This window comes from Temnothorax nylanderi, unplaced genomic scaffold (genome assembly GCF_030848795.1).
Source record: "Temnothorax nylanderi isolate EJ_2023f unplaced genomic scaffold, tnyl_v1.0 TNYL_tig0047_pilon, whole genome shotgun sequence".
Lineage (NCBI taxonomy): Eukaryota > Metazoa > Arthropoda > Insecta > Hymenoptera > Formicidae > Temnothorax > Temnothorax nylanderi.
The window spans coordinates 608,028-626,168 of record NW_027249109.1 but is presented as its reverse complement, the minus strand read 5'-3'; the positions used below and the strand labels follow the sequence as shown (position 1 = coordinate 626,168).

Below are 18,141 nucleotides of genomic sequence, written 5' to 3'. Positions count from 1 at the left end.
GTCTTTATCAATAACGTGCGAAAAAACAACGAGCTTGCTTATACAAAAGTCATACAAACTGATCGTATCTCTTTCGCGATTGGCAATAAAAAAAATACTGGAGATAAAATGTTGGAGGAAAAATATTGGAGAAAAAAATAAGAGGGAGAATACGAGAGACCCGTTCGAATTGTGTGTGTAAGAGTCATCCTGTATATTTAACTGTATGTACCTTTTAGATATTATGTACGGTTCGTTTCGTGTGTCATTACACGAAATAAGATTGCGATAGCGATAGTTTATCACAGCGCACCATATTTAATAAACAAATTAATTAATAATTAAATAATGTAGGACATGATCGAAGGCATTTGTTAACCGAGATTATCGTATAATTTTGTCTCGCAACTTTTGAGCTGTATAAGTTATTTTTGCAAATTAAACTAACAATTTTAATACATATATTGATCGTGTTAAAATATACATATATTTTTTGTGGATATACAGCACGGTTCAGAACCGAAACTATGTTACCCAGTGGGAAAATTCACGAATATAGCTACGTAGTTCCACGTTCGCAATTATGTGCACAGTTGGCGTCTCGGTTCACTTTGTTTACATTTCGTCGGGCAAATATGCGATTTATTTACTAAATATTTAAATGCGCTTCTGACGCGACAAATATATTTGACATGGTAAGTGTTTTTCTTCATCGGCGAGATACTGAAATAACAGATAACCTTGACGTTAAATTGCATTAATATGCATGTACTAGGATTAACGCAATTGACATTTCTAGGTTATACTGCATAATTCTGTGGTACTTTATTAGTGTGCATATTGTTTCACGACGATTAGTCGTTTAGTCAATTTAATCTTTAAAATATTAGGTAGTAACTTTATAATAGTAGCAGAGTTATTTATATGATAGTAATTTACGACTTGGTCTGAGAAACGTTAGTGTGATTGACCGTTTTATATTTTAGGGCGAGGACGTGTTGCAGAATTGGACCCCTTACGCCAGAGAATACGATCCCTTAAAGGCGGGTAGTATCGATGGAACAGACACGCAGCCTCACGATAAGGCTGTTAGCAGGGCAATGCTGATGCACCACGAGCCACCGCGCAATCTAGAATCTAAGCCGGAAAGAACTATATTTGTAGCTAGACTCGGTCCCAAAATCACTAATTACGACCTGAAAGAGGTAACGTTATCTTCGCAGAACGATACGTTTGGCAATTTTATTGTACGTCTTATATAATCATTTATAAAATTGTTTAAATTGTTATTGTTTAGTTCTTTGGCAAACATGGAGATGTTGTTTCGGCGAAGGTAATAGTGGACGTGGTGACCGGACTCTCTCAAGGGTACGGTTTTGTGGAAATGAAAAGCGAAGAGGACGCTAGAAGAGCGTTAAGACGAACCATTGATGCCACGTTAAAGGGATACAAAATATTTATCGACAACGAAAGCGGCCGTACTTTGAAGGGATGGAAACCTAGGAGACTCGGTGTGTAATCAGTAATTAGATGCGTACAATTTTCGTAGACAAATATGAAAAATTTTAACTCTCTGATTCTTAGGAGGTGGTTTTGGCGGCAAAAAGGAATCGGGCCAGCTGAGATTCGGGGGAAAAGATCGACCATTTAAACGACCGATTGTACCTAATATTTTAAAGCCGAAAAGATAAATAGCCTGTTCGACATTTGCGACACTATTTCCGTCCACCGTTTCTGCTCTTCCATTCCTATACCTTTCCATTTGTTATTCCAATGCATTAATAAAGCAACATACAGAACACACAGGTTTTGTCATTCGAGAACGTGAGTGGCGTTTCACTTCGGTCATTTTTACCGCACTGCACCTCGCTATTTTAACAGCAGAGATCGATATGACTATGAAAAAAAACTACGAAATGTTTAATGTGACTCGTGCATACGACTATCGTCGAATCAAACAAGCGCATCGTATTTCGTCTCCCGTTGTAAATCGCGTGGACAATTTAGCGCTAAATCTTCGCGAGATGGTCTCGAACACACCGCGGGGAATCGTATTCGCGCCCGCCCGGCAACTTTATACCGCATCATCGCGGTCTCCCACACACGCCTCTCTCCATATAAGGAGGCACCTCGCGATTCGACACAGTCACATTCAAGCTTAAACTTCCAGCACCGACGACAACGGCGGCAACCCTCTTCCTTCCGCTAGTTAGATGACTAAAAGATGACGCAGGCATCCCGTACCCTTCAGCAGGGTCTTAGACAGCCCACGTTCGTTTATCGCTCAGACTCTACTACGATTTCATCAACGGTGCCCCCGCAGTGCATTTTTTTTTCCTCGGCGAATATGAGTCACAAAGAGCGCGTATCGACAGCATAGCCGAGATGTTTTACGTTGAAAATAACCGAAGTTACGACATATAACAGTTTGTTATCCCGAGCTTTTTTTATGTAAATTATGATTATAATAAAAATCGATTCGATTTGTTTAGACTCAGAAAAGCACTGTACATTCTTGAATGTTACAAATATATCGGAAGACAGTTTTACAAAGGAATATATACACATATACATTTTTTTATTTCTTATGATGTCTTATGATGTCTTTAAAAAAAAAACCGTTAACGAAGCATTCGTATTTAAATCGAACCTATCACAGAGATTTTATTAACTAAAAATTAAAGCGTATCATAATCATCCCAGCTAGCAGCTTTCAAAAGATGTTTAAAGGAAGTCTGAAAAATTATGTCGTCTTTTAAACGTTTTTAAGACATCTTTTAGCTGAAATACTAAGATATTAGGACTAATAAATTGCACACAATAACGTATGCAATTACATGCGTAGGGGGAGAACGAGTAGAGATCTCGCTAATTTTCGGTGTACCCTCATATTCTACAATTTAAATTTAAAAGACCAGATTCTCGATCTTCAGCGGGTCTTCGCGGACCTCTGCAGCCGGTTCACCTCACCATTGTCAACGGCCATCGGGAGGTGGGGGCGTGAGATCGTAACAGGCCTACTTTTGGAGCAATCGTCCGTCGAATCCGTCCGGCGGAAAGAGCGCGGAGTCCGCAGGAGGAGTTGGAAGCGCGGCGTGCGGACTCGCCGGCGAGAGACACGAAAATAGTATCAACCAGGATCGTATCACTCCCGGTGGCCCGCGTACGCGGATCACCGCTCTATTAATAGAAAAAGAAAGAAAGAGAGAGCGAGAGCGAGAAAGAAGGGCGAGGGAAGAAATGAGAGGCCTTAAACCGGGGCGGGCACGACGCCCGGAGCCGGGGGCTGATGTCCGGTACGCCGACGACTTCGCGGACCTCAGAGCGGCTCAGGCTGTCGCGGACTCCACATTCCACCGGGACAAGCTCCTCCTGTGCGTGTGCGTGTCTTCTCTTTCTCTCTTTCTCTCTCTCTCTCTCTCTCTCTCTGTCTCTCTTTCTCATCCCTCTGCGGAGTGTCGCGGGACTTCATCATCTTTTTCTCTCTCTCTCTCTTCTCCCTCGCGGTTTCACCCGGCTGAGCCACCCCCGTGAAAGCTACTATCTACACGCGCGCGTATACGTCCAACGTACACGCGCTCGCGCACGCACACACACGCGCGCGCGCACTAGCACGCCCGCACTCGTCCACACGCATTGACACCACCCCGAGTGTAAGTTCAACATTTTTCATTCTCTGCTCGATAATCATCTCGATTGTAATTTCTCTTTCCCCTCTCTTTCTTTCTTTTTTTTCTTCTTTTCTTCTTTTCCGTCGTTTCTTATCGGGTACGGATAAGGCGCACCTCCTTCGCCTTCTCTCTGTTTTAGCTCTCGTTCCGAAAAACGTTCGCGATGAACTACGTGATGACCTTTCCGCGATGTGTGAACTGTTGTGAATGTGAATTTAAAACGATGTGATACGATACGAAATAATTAACGATCGAGAAAACCTCGGTGGAAATCCCCTCGCACCTGCAATATTTATATTGCTGAAGAAGATTGACCCGCGACGAAACGTCTTTGGGGGACGAATGGACGATTTAGCGAAGTTCCGAGGCTCGATCGCGCGATCCATCTTCCGAGGAGGATCAGTGGACCACGTAAAATTACTTAAAAGCATCTTTTCATTTCAATGTACGGAAAGGGAAAGTGAGCGATGTTCCTGAGCCAGTGAAAATCTCGTGAATGCGTAGCCGCGTCCGCTCGAAGCGCGGACTCGATCTACTTGCCCATCGGGGAGAATTGGCGCGCATCAGTGGAAAAGTTTCTGACCTTCGCTTCGGTGCGACGGATGTGCGAGTGAATGATTATGCGAAAAAATTGATTGATGTAAGATCGTGTAATGCGTTTGTTATTCCGCTCGGCATTTTTTTTTGGCATAGATTAATGACTCTCGCAAACTTTATCCGCGGATTCCTCTCGCGTGTGCGAATCCGAAAAAGACCCCCTTTGAATTCTTTATATCTTCGTGCGTTTTCTTTCTTGTAATTTTCTTTACATCATTTTCTTTGCGTTATAACATTTTTGGTTATATCGTTATTTATATCATTGTATTATATCGTTATTATTTATACTATTTCGTTATATCATTAATATAAAGTGCCGAGAAGAAAACGACAAAACGATCTCATAAACTTGCGGTAAAACCGGACAATAGTTTGAGATAAAAGACTGAGGTGTCACTTCGTGTCGGTCGAGGATTAACAGTTTTGTACTTTAACCTCGACTTATTTGGCAACTGCGACAAGTAAATTAACAACGACGAGTTATATGATTAAATTGTCGCGTTACAGCAATATTCCGACGGACTCGCGGATATCTCGCGGACATTTTCGCGGACGTTCAAGATATTTCGCCTCCCGTTCGTCGTCTAGGGTTACGAACGCCGCGGTTTCGACGTTCGCCGTCCGCGTAAAGAAGGCAAGGAAAGGAGAGCGAAACGAGCGTGTTGTACCTCTCTAAAATTAGAGCAACGTGTGGCAGAGAAGGGGACGGGCTCCTTATAGAGCTTGTGCGCGACGCCGGAGCTTGCGGCCAGGGTTAGCAAACTGGCATTTTCTCTTACTCGCCTCGAAGTATCGGATTACTTCGGGAACGTCGTCGGTGCGCGCCGTCCGGCCCATTCAGCTTCGGCTTTCCTCCGGGTGCCCCTCTTCCACGGAAGGTTCGGCCAAGCGCGAGCATTTTTGTACATCCGCGCCCCGTTCGTGCCCCCCGTGCCTCTTTTCCCGGGTGCTCCCTGTCCCCCCTTGCCGCTTCCTCTCGCCAGGTCCTTCCGCGACTTCTTCTTCTTCTTCTTCTTCTTCTTCACCCGTAACCGGTGAGGTTTCCAATTTTCCATCCCTTCTTGATCCTCGCTCGTTTATCTCCCGAAATTTATCGCACCGTTGGCACGCGATCTAATCAAGATTGTTCACGCGGAATTGATCGTGACGTGCCCGTCGTCGGAGCTGGTATCAGTATCAAGTTGCACGCATAGTTGAGTTACGAAAGTTGTGATAGCTATGTTAAACGTCATGGAGATTTCGCTTCTCGACGATTTCACGCAAGGATGTCAAAAGTGTTTTAAAACGTTACGCGATATAATTTAAATTACGCAATCTTTTTACCTAGGAGAATAACGCAGTGCAACTTTCATCGAACAGTGTGATCTAATTAGAGATATTTAACGCGCAAATATACCGTTTGCTTAGTCGCTCTACTGTTTAAAAATCTCTCTCCTGCCGTTGACTTGGCAGATCAACCTGGTAATCGACGTCTCGTTTTTGTGTTGCAGCGCCTTAAACAGCCGCCAACATGTCTGACGACGAGGAACAATACTCGTAAGTAGCTCCCCTGATCGTTATTCTCAAGCCAACATCGAACGTAAATTGTCATCCGTTGCTCGCGTTCCGTAATTCTCAATCGCTTATTTTGAAACTGATGATGCAACTTCAATTTTAGTACAAGTTTTCTACAAAAATTCTGATGGGTGCGTAAAAAATTCATGCGCCACGGAAAACCATTTCTCCCTCCTAAGAAAAACAGAAAAGTCAATATAATGTCAATTTGACTTTCTGTTTTTCTTGCATGGGCTTCTTTCTTCGGAAAGTATAGATTTGCATAATTTTCAAAATAAACGACCTGTAAAACACGTGATATCGTCGCTCTCCGAGATGAGTAGACCGAAATGCGAGAGAGAAGGCGCCGAGGTACGCGCCAATGATTTCCAGACTCGACAAATCGGATCTTTGCCGATGCCGAGGCGGTATTAGGGAAGATCGTGGCACGCTCGCTGAACGTTGATCACGATATCGTACGAACCCGAAACTGCGAGCGAAGTTTAAATATCACGCCCACGTAAGGTTAAACAGATCTGTGGCCTCGTCGTGTTCTAAATGTTTCACACATTTGTCGTCTAACTTTTGCCGTCTCGGTGCCCGCCCCAGCTGCGTGCGTCACGTCCCAATCGCACCCACGCACGAACCCCTTAATTAGCACTCAAAGCGAGACTCGGATACTTCAGTCAACTCCTTAATTGTCACTCGATGACATTTTCACATGCTTGCATAATAATTATTATTTTTTTTTCTTAGATGCTTTTCGTGTCTTGGATTACCGCCTCAAACTTTCTAAAGCAACACTGTGTAAAATAAAATTCTACATATTTTCTCATTAAATTAAGTACTTAATTTAATTATTTGTTATTATATAAAAAACTTAATTATTTGTTATTATAGAAACGTTTTGAGAAAATTTGCTTTCAGCTCGAAATAAAGAAAAGACGAAGTAAATAAATCGGTCGGGTCTAGACACATCTAAGATAGGAATAAAAACTTGAATTCAATCACTTGCACTTTACGAAGCAAAGTAAATTCGCGTAATGACATACATACATACTGACAGAAATCAATCTGTGTGATAGAAAATAAGCGAGAGTTTGAAGCAACCCTAAAAAGACCCTAACTCTCAAAAGCGATACCCCCCCCCCCCCCCGTGAATGTCTTCCCCTCCCCGCGTTTGTTTCACGTTCGAACGCCCCGATCGCCAATGTTGTTTCCGCCCTGACTAAACTGGACTTTTTTCCGTTTTCTCTTTTGCAGCAGCGAGGAGGAAGTCGAGGAAGTGTAAGTGTTCACTTTCGTTAAATGTGTTTCCCCGATTACGCTCCCCGGTATCTTTCTAACATACGAATTGTTACGTTTTCTCATTTCAGGAAGTAAGTTTCTGAGGCTTGTAACGTGCGCTGGTAGCTACTGCGAAGACGCGATTCCATTTCGATCTCGCGATTAAAGAAGCCGCGCGAGTCTCTCGATAGTTCGCGGAGTGATAGATCGTTCGCCAAAATTCGAATTAGCTGACAGATCCGATTAATTTTTTCTTTCTTTTTTACTTTGCGAAGATAATGCATATTCGTAAAGATATGGCGTTTCACGCGCGGGATCCGGCGAGATTTTGTCGAGAAAGATTTATCGAGATCCATAAAGCAAGACCGGAGTTACTCTAAGTCTCTATCTTTATCTCTCTCTCTCTCTCTCTCTCTCTCTCTCTCTCTCTCTCTCTCTCTCTCTCTCTCTCTCTCTCTCTCTCTCTCTCTCTTTCTCCTCTTCTCTTTTTCTTGGAAATGTCGTTATATCGTCGGTGTCGGTGCTCTCCTTTCGTAGAACTAGAACGTCGAGTTAGATTAAAGCTAACGAACGCCCAACGAGCGCGCACGATGGAATCGATAGCGGAGAAGAGCGTAGATGAAGAATGATAGCTTTCCGAAGTCTTGTTTTGCGCCGCGCAACACGCAACAGATTTCTCTTGCCGATTGTGATTTATGAACTCCGTTCTTCTTCTTTCTTTTTGTTTTGTTTATTCACTCCCTGTCTCTCTCTCTCTCTGTCTGTGTGTATCTCCACATACAACACACAAAACCAACCAACCAATCAACCAACCAACCAATCAACCAATCAACCAATCAATCAAACCAACCGTCACTCGACCATCGACCGATCGGCTAATCGACCCGCGCGGTACGATACAAAATATGTCAAAATCGAAGGCAGCCGGAGAAGAAGACCGAGTAAGTTTTGCACACGACAAATATGAACGTCTCTCTCTTTCTCTCTCTCTCTCTATCTCTTTTTTTTTGACGGCCAATAAATGGTGTACGTTCACGCGCTGTCGTCAGTGTCGTTTCTTTTTTTTTCTTCCCCGCTGTCTAATCGCTGTCTTGTTGTCTTTGTTGTCTCGGTGTAGTCTTTAATTGTTCGTCCGTTCTCTGTTTTATACTCTCTCTCTCTCTCTCTCTCTTTGTCTTCATCATCTCACACGCGTTGTGCCGCCGCAGTCGTTTACTTTTGCATAGAATTTTTTTTGGTAACAAAACACTTGCTGGCTCTTTCTCTATCTGTCTACCTATCTTTCTCCTTTTCCCTTCGTTTCTCTTTTTCCCTGTCTCTTTCTCTTTCTTTATTTTTCTTCTCTCGTCGAATTGTTACACACGGAAGAAGAACGTCGCTCTAACAAAATACTTCTGATGTTTAATTCATCGGAATTTGGTTTGCCAGAGGACGACGAAAAACGCTTTTTCAGTGACGTTCTTCTTTTTGGTACATTGTCTGAAAAAGAATTGACGCTGATGTGTCCATCCCCTGCGCCTCTCTGTTTCTACTTCAATTCTTTTGTAAAGTACAATACATTCTGCCGCCGGTGTATTCGCTGTCTTCTCAACGTCTGTCTTGTGTCGCTGTTCTGCGTCGATGGATTAAACAAAAGAATGATAATAATAATTTAAAAAAAAAAGAGAAAACAAACAACAATGCTATCGCGCTTTTCTATGTACACGGACGACTGTATACACACGCACACATGTACACGTATCTCAAGTATGAGAGACCACACATGACCGTACAATACGCATCGTCGAGACCTCTCACAGAAGCGATGAGATTTTGACGAGATGCAGTTGCAAAAGTATATATATATATATACACGTTTCACCCCGCATTTTATTTCTCCAAGCCTTATCTTTGTCCTCGTCGTGTCTGTCGACTGTATATCTGTCGCCTAATATCAGCCTCTGTTATCCGCATTATTATGGCAAATGGGCAACGAAACGTTTCTTTCTTTTTTTTTTGCAAAAGCGCTACGAGATCCCCGTTGAAGAGAAAGTAACGACGAGCCGCTTAATTGTTGAAAGCAAGCGATGCATATACCGATTACTCGCTCGCAATGAGTGTCGGAACGACCTCAGTCTCTGCAATAAAACAAAAAAACAAAAAAAAAACGTGCAAATCAATCGATCGAGCGGTCGGATTTAGTTTGCACGGAAAAAAAAGACAGGAAAGCGCAAGTTGGAGACGAGCGCGATACCGATTTTTATAATTTACGTGCAGCTTTGTGCAGTCCTACGTAAGCAACGACCAATTACACGACGTTATTAATGAATCTGTACTTTCTTTTTTTTATAGGGGTAGGGCGTCCCAAAAGTAAGTTGAATATATCGAGGTGTTTACACGTCAATAATATATCTTCCCTGTTCTCTTCGGCCGCTCTCTCACATCCCCCTCCCCCGTCCGGTTTTTCCGACGTCGATTAAATTCGTTTTTCTTAATCTCTTTAGAGAGGAGATATTTTTCTTCTTAATTTTCGAAAGGCAGATGCTAGGATAAATTGTTTTTTACTGGCACACGAAGTTTGCGATAAATCGGGCGAAAGATCGGTAAGATATTTCCAAGTTCCGTTCCCAAGAAGATACGTGTAACACACGTCCCTTCGAGGAGCTTGTAAACGCAATTTGCCGGTCTTCCGCCTTTATTGTAAATCGCGTGTGATTGAGAAAGCGATGAATCTTCACCTCTCTGTCTCTAAAGACCGGGAGCGTAAAATTACAAAATTAACGATTGCTGACCGACGTTGGTGAAACCGGTCGCCAGACCCTTGGATTTTTCGTCACGGCAGGAATGAGATCGCAGAAGAGACCGCGGCTTCGGCGTTACGGTCGTGTTGCGCGCTGTAGTAGATTCGCCAATTTCTATCTATATCGCCGGAGAGAGAATCTTGTTTACAGATACGGGACGGATAACGCGATCGTTGGCCTGTGTGTATAGCGCGACGGCGAATAATAATAGGGATATATTTATCGAAGGTAGCGGCAGGCGCGACCGGCGCGGCGCGCGGCGGTACGTCGCGTCGCGGGCTTTCGTGAATATTCCATCGCGATTGCATAACGTTAACGCGCGACGATACTTGAGCCGTTTGGGAGCCCGCCAGGCGTCTCATAAATATATGCACAATAACGTAACACAGTTTATTCTGAGACCGACGTCTGCTCAAAATGTACCACGCCCCGGCGCCGACGTGATCTTATTAACGGCCGGTCCGTTCGATACATAATGCAGCATCTGCAGTGCGGCATTAATCTTGCGAGCTCGATACGAATTTCTCCATTTCGACCGTGTAGAATTATGTGACCAACTATGTAAAGCCAGGGGTATATCCGCAGCATTTATTGTCGCATTGAAATTGCATAAACGCAAATGCCGAATCTTGCGAGAAGATATCGCGATTGTGCGTTTGCGTTTTTTGGTCAAAAGTCAAATTGTAGTTGAGAACGATACTCTGGATTTCAATCCTGTCGGTGACGTCTAATCATTCGTTGTCAGTGTTCGAGGCCCCCCCCCCCCTCTTTATGTTTCCCTCGTACTTTATATCTCTTTCGCACCCTCCGCGTGTTTTACGTTTTGTCTCTCTGATTAATTAACGAATTAACGAGTTGTACATAATCACGTCTTGTTCGAGTTTACGTCAAAGCGATGTGTCACACGTCCTTGTATCTCAAGGCTCGTTATTTTGTCCGATCCCCCATATTAATTTTTATTGACTTTGCGCCATAATTGAACGACTCGCAAGCAATAATTGCAATACCCACGCCCGCAGATCCCATGAATGAGCGGTTCTTACATCCCCGACGACATCTTCCACGATGTAAATTATGAAGAAAAGAAATATCCCCCCAAAAAATTTAATAGAACCCTTTAAGAGACCCGGGGGGGAAGGAAAGCCGACATCCGATGACGATTGCGGTATTCTCCCCTTCTCGTCGATTTATCTTTCGGGACACGAGTCCCACGTGTCCCCGTGAATTTTCACGGATTGACCTCCAACTCGGTCTGGAAAAAATCGAGCGAAATTATCCGTTAAATCCGTTTGCAAACAATTTTAAGCCTATAACGCTCACAATTGTCATCCCCGCCCCAAAGCGTATCTCCGATGCGCCGTCGTCATTCCCGATTTCCGATATCTCTTCTGGTCATTTACGAATCCACGATCCTTACGACTGAGATAACTCATCCCAAGACAGTCATGGGATTCCTCGCTACTCTCATTAATGCCTTCTCCCGTGATTCGCTGCGGTGCGCACTTTGGTTTCTTCTTTCTTATATATATGCTTGCACATTATATCGCCTTACTACTTGCCTCTTTTCTTTCCTCTTCTCTTGTCTGTCTCTCTTTCTCTCTTTTACTTTCTTTCACATGTCGCCTCTGCCACCTCCTCTCTGTCCCGCTCTGTTTCTCTCTGACTGTTCTATTTATCCGACCGTGCATCTATCTATCTGTCTGTCTGTTCCGCCCATGTGTTGTCTGTGTGTGTATACGTGCGACGAGCGGCATTGAATAAAATATGCACTACGGGAGAGAATGGATGGAGTTGTAATAAAGTAGTGGAGATATGGACGTGAGAATCGCGTATGGAGTTCTGGGGGATCTTGCGAGATCTTCCAGAGAGCGGGCTCAACCGTCGTGATTTAAAGAGAGTTACTTTTGTTTTCACTCCGGCCTCCTTCAGGGAATCTGGCGAGAATATCGAGTTTATGAAGGTGAGTGCTGGCTGCTCGTAAATAAAACATTGTGCGAGTGCCCAAATTCCCCCGTGCGTCCGTAGCACCTTCGTCGTAAAAATACCTTTTGCGGATAAACAGAATGTATATCGGTAACCCCGTTCTATCTATCGATCGCATTGGGAATCACGTTGGGCTCTAGCACGATTGTTGAGAGAAACATATCGAATACGCGTTACGACTAAAATCCGTTAAAAATTCAGAGGCAAGAACAGAAAAGAAGCGACCTCGACGAACAGCTCAAAGAATACATAGCGGAATGGCGAAAGCAGAGGGCCAAGGAGGAAGACGAGTTGAAGAGACTAAAGGTACACACACACACACAATTTGTCCTTACTTGTACCCGATATCTTCTTGATCAATATTTATTTGTATTTAATATTGGGAACTATGCTGTATTAGGAGAAACAAGCGAAACGGAAGGTAACCCGCGCGGACGAGGAGAAGAGATTGGCCCAGAAGAAGAAGGAAGAGGAGGAACGTCGCCAACGTGAAATTGGTAATTGCACTTATGTCCGTCTCTGTATTCTCCTCTAAACAGAATCTGGAAACTTAATAAAGTTCTCTAAATTTTTTCAGAGGAGAAGAAACAACGTGACATCGAAGAGAAGAGACGGTAGGTATATTTATAATATCATTGATACAAAATGCCTCTCGTAATGTATTCAAGAATTATAAGAAATAGAAATGTCATTTTACATGAAAAATTCTGTATGAATATCGGTTCTTTTCTAAATAGTTGAATCTCTGGTTCTGAAACAAGAAATAAATTAAATAAAGAAAATAAAAGAAAATTCTTTGATATAAAATGTCGATAAACAAAAAAGAGCCAATTAGTTGTTAATATATAAAAATTTATGTCGCGAGCGATTGAATAACAATTAAATAAGCAAGAATGTCAAATTATTTTTATCACTGACCAGCGCGAAAAATGTTGCAATCGTTAATAAATTTATTGATTTATGTTACGTAACATTTTTTGACATAAGTATTTGACATTCGTGTTATATGAACCGTTATTTGCGATGTAAATTTTCCATACACATCAACAACTGTGATTCTAATTTGCCTTTCTCCATCTATAGAAAAATAAATTGTTTAAGATCGAATGAATTAGTTTATATTTTATTTTGTTTTTCTCCGGTTCAATTGATATTAAACTTGTAAATTTATTATGCATTAATTAAATTGATCATTGGTAGTTACGTAACTACTTGAATACGGAGTAGAAGAACACAGTAGGATTGTGCTTTATATTTTTTTTTTTATTAAAAAATGATCTTTCTATCCAATTAAGGGAGTGCTCTCGTTAAAACATTTTTTATATGCATTGTGTAATATTATGTGTTGTTTTATATTTACTTGCTATACTTTAGGCGCCTGGAGGAATCGGAAAAGAAACGCCAGGCAATGATGCAAGCGATGAAAGACGCAAGTAAAGTAAAGGGTCCAAACTTTACCATCACCAAGAAGGGTCTTGAGGTGAGTACTCTCTTTACTGTAAGCAGCAATTGCGTATTCTCTGTAACCGGTATCTTTTCTCTTCCTTTCTGTGAATTTAGGGTAATCTTTCATCAGCGCAACTTGAGCGTAACAAGACGAAAGAGCAGCTCGAGGAAGAGAAGAAGATCTCCCTTAGCATTCGCATCAAGCCCTTGGAAATCGAAAATCTGTCCATTGACAAGCTCCGTACTAAGGCTACCGAATTGTGGGAGGCCATAGTCAAACTTGAAACTGAAAAGTACGATCTGGAGGAGCGACAAAAGCGTCAGGATTATGATGTGAGCTTTTACGATTTATACGATTCTAAAAATACTGAAAATTGTTTCGCCTTATTTGAACGACATAAATTTTATCGCATTCCTAACAAAATTTAAATTGTCATTATTTTTAAAGAATTGCCTGTTTGTCATGCTAGACTTTAATTGTATAGTTTGCAATTGTGTAGAAATGGTGGTTTTAATGAGCGAAAGATTGCATAAGAAGAAATTTATTTATACGCGCGTATAATAATTTTATATACCATATAAGTGTCATAAAAATAAAAAGAAAGAAAAAGAAGTATATATATTGACCATTTCCGCTTGGTAAATAAGTTACTCGGACACGAGTTTAATTATAGTCCGTGTTGTTTTCTGGCCGTATTGATAAATCGATATTGCCCTTTTATCGTAGCTTAAAGAGCTGAAGGAACGTCAGAAGCAACAACTGAGGCACAAAGCCTTGAAGAAAGGTCTCGATCCTGAGGCTTTAACCGGCAAATATCCCGTACGTAATCACGCATCATATCACGCGGAAAAAGGAAAATACAAGGAAGAAACTTTGTTAATCGACTCGATCTTTTACAGCCGAAAATCCAAGTTGCCTCGAAGTACGAACGTCGCGTTGATACCAGGTCCTACGACGACAAGAAGAAACTTTTTGAAGGCGTAAGTATACCTTCTAACTTATTCAACACATTAAAATTCATTCCCTACTCTCAGCTTACGAGGTCAAACCCAGAATTCGCTCACTTTGCGACATGATCACGATGAATTTTTTACATTCGAACACTCTACCACTACCAGATATGAAGACACTTAGTCATGTACACGTACGTAAAAAGTAGGAACTCGTCCCCGTTACATAACGCACAAATAAACTATCGGACACGATAGGAATGAACTTAATCTATATATATATATATAAAGATAGCGATTAGTGAGCATATTATCGATTGAATCGCAGGGCTATGACACGCTCTTAGCGGAGACCAACGAGAAAACGTGGAAACAGAGAACAGAACAATTTATGAAGCGTACCAAAAGTGAGTCCAACCGTGATCTCTCTGTCACTGTCGCCCACCTCCCCCCTTGCTTGCCTTACTGATTTGTATCTCCGAAATCTCACGGACGACCGTGTTTCTAATTTATGTACTTGTTCCTTGTTCTCGTTGACTAAACGGTCGAGATGGCTGCCCAGCCATGTTATTGCTGTGTTCGTGTTGTCTCGATGGTGTACATAAAAGCACGATGTACCAAATTTGTGCTCACACATACACACCGATGGCGATTTTTTCTCACGTGCACTGCCCAGGAGAGATGCGACAGCAGTCACCAATCACGAAAATAATCTCTTAATAACTCTGTCGGCGTTTGCAAATCTGTTCACGTCACTTCACGTTCCGAAAGTACAAGTTCCTCGGTATCTCTCCCCGCCCCCTCGCTCGACAGTTAAGGACGGATGTTTGATTTATCCTTATTTCCTGAAATCCGCGCGAAATCCGAGAATTCACTCTTCGTATGTCAGAAAGCGAGCGTCGAAGATCGTAGCTCAGACTGGAAGACGGAATACGGTCGTGAAAATAGATGACCTTTGTGACGTTAATTCTGTCGATCGTGACTGTGTCAGCCCTAACTTCGCCACGGGGAGATTTGTACGACCCAGGGAAAGCAACAGTACGGATAAGAGAGGGTTTTCCCAGGCGAAAAAAATCCCGATGTGTGAGAGTAACCCCTAGCATGCCATTCTGTCCGTTGATGTTTCAGGGTCTGAACGAACAGCTGAAGGAGACCATGGAGAAGCAGTGGACCCAACAGAAGGAACAGTTCTTGGGTCGCCAGAAGAGTATGTATGAATTCCGCATTCGAGGCTTCGAGCCAGCACCGGAACCAAGAGCTTCGAAGGAGCTTCCGGTGCTCCTCGAGACGTCGAAGCAGCGAACGTACTTATGGGGAAAGATTCGAGAAAAAAAATCCTATATTCCTTTAATAAATATAATGATGATCGATTTGACGTTGTTACGGTTATCCAACAATTAATACGAAATTTATTCCGAAACGATAAGACACATTTCTGCTTTAATTAATATCTCGAAGATCCGTTGAGAAAGTTCCTCCGCACTTGTTTTTGTCATTTAGCCTCGTGGAATTCTAATCCAGTATACTTAGCAGTTATGATAGTATTTCGCGTTCTTGTCCCAATTGTGCAATATTAATCCGTCGCTTTCCGTGAATAACAGCGAAGTTACCTAAGTGGTTCGGTGAGAGACCGGGCAAGAAGGCTGGCGATCCCGAATCACCGGAGGGCGAGGAAGACGTGAAGGCCGCCGTCGACGACGATCTCGAGGAGCCGCAATTTGACGAAGAAGAGGAGGAGGAGGCGAAGGAGGAGGGCGAGGAGGAGGAAGAGGAGGAGGAGGAAGAAGAGGAGGAGGAGGAGGAGGAGGAAGAGGAGGAAGAGGAGGAGGAGGAGGAAGAGGAGGAATAAACCTTCTGGTCCTTCGCTTCGGCGCGTACACGGATGTTAAGGAAAAGCGTATCTCAAAAATTTCAAAGAATGATCGTTGCACAGTCTCGTTAACACTTTTCGAACAAAGATCGAGCGCAGTCAGTGGCCAAGTCGGTAGAAATGCCTGCAAGGGCGACGTTTCTTCCATTTACTTCCGGAAACTGTCGGGCTGCTCTTTGAGATTCAAACGACGCGGATGTTGCTTCTGTAGTAAATCACTCTACTACTGTCACTTGTACGGCCACTACTGCTACTCTACTATTATCTATTATTAAACTACTACTACTCCTATTGTTACTATTGCTACTACTACTACTTCTCTACTATTATTACTATTATTATTATTATTATTATACTGTACAAATGCAGGCACACAAATTATTAAAATAAAACGATTTATCATATAAAATCCGTCGTGCACATGTGCCATCTTCTACATCATCCCGTGGCCATCCTGTAATATCCTTAGAAGAAGAAAAATATATTAAATATTAAAGTAAAACCATTTATTCAGAAGGAAAATAATTATTTGATTATTCTTAAAGTACTCTTATCGTTAGAAGAAGAAAAATATATTAAATATTGAAGTAAAAGCTTTATTCAGAAGAAAAATGATTTCATTATTTTCAAAGTCAAGATACTTTTCCCTGCATCAATCTACATCTATCTCTGATATTAAGATATTCGACCTCGAAGCTCGGAGCGAAACTGTATTATTACGCCATACATGCTTCCCGATAGGTCTTATCGTAGAACTGTTGCCCTTGGCTATACGGAAGCACTGACTCGCTTGCGGTTTTGCTTATCGAGACAAGATACAGGAGCATTTTGCCGACGACGTAACGGATACGTTGACGATACAAAGCATGCACTCATGTCGAGTGTGGTTTTAACGAAAGAAAGCTCTGAGGGCGAGTCAAGTATCTCATTGCAGACCTATTAAGCCATTTCACGAGTAGCATCAGTGCGATGTTGATAACAGTTACGTAAAACATCGATGCTTCCGTCATCATCTAACGCAATGTAAGTTTAAGGTTCAATAAATTCCGGCTTGCCGCATCTGTCGCATTATCGATACGAATTGACGAATCTTACACTTTTCACATATTTCAAAACGCAAAATACTTGCAGGCGGACGTTAAATCATTTCGGCAGTAAGTGAGAAAGTTGCAACGATTTGGAAAGTTTCGATACGTTGTAAATTTTCAATTTTAAAACGCAATTAATCTAAAATCGCAAGTTTACCGTCGAGTTTAGAGATTTTTCTCGAGAGATCTGACTCGTTGCATCGCATCCTCGGGACAAACGCACCGCTCAAAGAGTTGTTTGTCCCGCTCGAGCCGAGAGGTTCGCGACTTTCGCGTAAGTGGAAATAGTCTCTCGGAAATAGCGGCGACGCGACGCGTGCGAAGGAGCCAGAGCGCGGTGCCAGAAAAGAGAAAAAGACGCGCCATCGGAAATAGATTCTCGCGCGCGGGCCCGTCCGACAATCTCGCAGGACTGCATCGCGAGCCTAACGGAGGGCGGACGTCACGACGACGAGATCCGCCGCGATTAGAATCGCAAGTGACTTCGCAGCTCGCGGATGAGAACAATGGTACGGTGGCGCGAGGACAGGATGAGGCGAGTGACGCGCTAGCGATAGAGTCGACCCGCCACTCCCGCCAGTTCTGCCCGATGATTAATTGCTCGCTCGACCAGGCGCAGCTAAGTCCGCTCAAGTAGCGGCAGTTAGGAAATAGTCGTCACGCCGTACTAACGACCCGTTACTTGAGAAGTTTATTCTAGAAAGGGGGAAGAGAGGGAAGAGGGCGCGAACGAGTAATTGCGACGATTTATGGGAGAAACGGGTCAAAACTATGTTAAAAGCAGAATCAAAGATCGGAAAGAATCCCCCGCGAGGTTCAAAAAGCGAGGAAATAGGAAGGTTTGATGTATATCGATGTATTCACACGCGTACATCTTTTACTTCTCAATTTCGAATTAATCCCTAAAGTTCAGCCTTGATCGTAGCGCGCGTCGTTTAGTCACTCGCTTCGTTCGC

At 42.8% G+C, this 18,141-nt stretch overlaps 2 protein-coding genes across 15 annotated transcripts; both read left to right on the top strand.

Moving 5' to 3' along the window:
• The first annotated feature begins 544 nt into the window (after positions 1 to 544).
• On the top strand, positions 545 to 1,780 carry LOC139772206 (U11/U12 small nuclear ribonucleoprotein 35 kDa protein). Its single transcript, XM_071705716.1, has 4 exons — positions 545 to 674; positions 966 to 1,184; positions 1,277 to 1,490; positions 1,564 to 1,780. The coding sequence occupies exons 1-4, from the start codon at positions 672 to 674 to the stop codon at positions 1,668 to 1,670; spliced, it is 543 nt and encodes a 180-aa protein (XP_071561817.1). The 5' UTR covers positions 545 to 671; the 3' UTR covers positions 1,671 to 1,780.
• Positions 1,781 to 3,262: 1,482 nt separating this feature from the next.
• Tpnt (troponin T, skeletal muscle) lies at positions 3,263 to 16,506 on the top strand. Of its 14 annotated transcripts, none has more exons than XM_071705692.1 (14): positions 3,263 to 3,359; positions 5,738 to 5,783; positions 7,044 to 7,067; positions 9,399 to 9,416; positions 11,777 to 11,807; positions 12,032 to 12,136; positions 12,231 to 12,327; positions 12,408 to 12,444; positions 13,205 to 13,310; positions 13,391 to 13,609; positions 14,004 to 14,096; positions 14,177 to 14,257; positions 15,356 to 15,434; positions 15,829 to 16,506. In XM_071705692.1, the coding sequence occupies exons 2-14, from the start codon at positions 5,758 to 5,760 to the stop codon at positions 16,074 to 16,076; spliced, it is 1,164 nt and encodes a 387-aa protein (XP_071561793.1). In that variant the 5' UTR covers positions 3,263 to 3,359; positions 5,738 to 5,757; the 3' UTR covers positions 16,077 to 16,506. The 14 variants fall into 14 exon arrangements, with proteins under 14 accessions (XP_071561793.1, XP_071561796.1, XP_071561802.1 ...); XM_071705695.1 differs by lacking the exon at positions 15,356 to 15,434 and adding an exon at positions 14,556 to 14,634 and having other exon boundaries at positions 3,284 to 3,632; XM_071705690.1 differs by having other exon boundaries at positions 3,286 to 3,632.
• The last annotated feature ends 1,635 nt before the right edge of the window (positions 16,507 to 18,141 follow it).

Excerpts from the sequence above, each read along its gene's own strand:
- LOC139772206 (XM_071705716.1), top strand. Across the intron at positions 1,185-1,276 it reads CTAATTACGACCTGAAAGAG|TTCTTTGGCAAACATGGAGA; the intron begins GTAACGTTATCT and ends GTTATTGTTTAG. Across the intron at positions 1,491-1,563 it reads ATGGAAACCTAGGAGACTCG|GAGGTGGTTTTGGCGGCAAA; the intron begins GTGTGTAATCAG and ends TCTGATTCTTAG.
- Tpnt (XM_071705689.1), top strand. The coding sequence starts at position 11,679 with ATGGAGTTCTGGGGGATCTTGCGAGATCTTCCAGAGAGCGGGCTCAAC. Across the intron at positions 13,610-14,003 it reads AAAAGCGTCAGGATTATGAT|CTTAAAGAGCTGAAGGAACG; the intron begins GTGAGCTTTTAC and ends CTTTTATCGTAG. Across the intron at positions 14,097-14,176 it reads CTTTAACCGGCAAATATCCC|CCGAAAATCCAAGTTGCCTC; the intron begins GTACGTAATCAC and ends GATCTTTTACAG.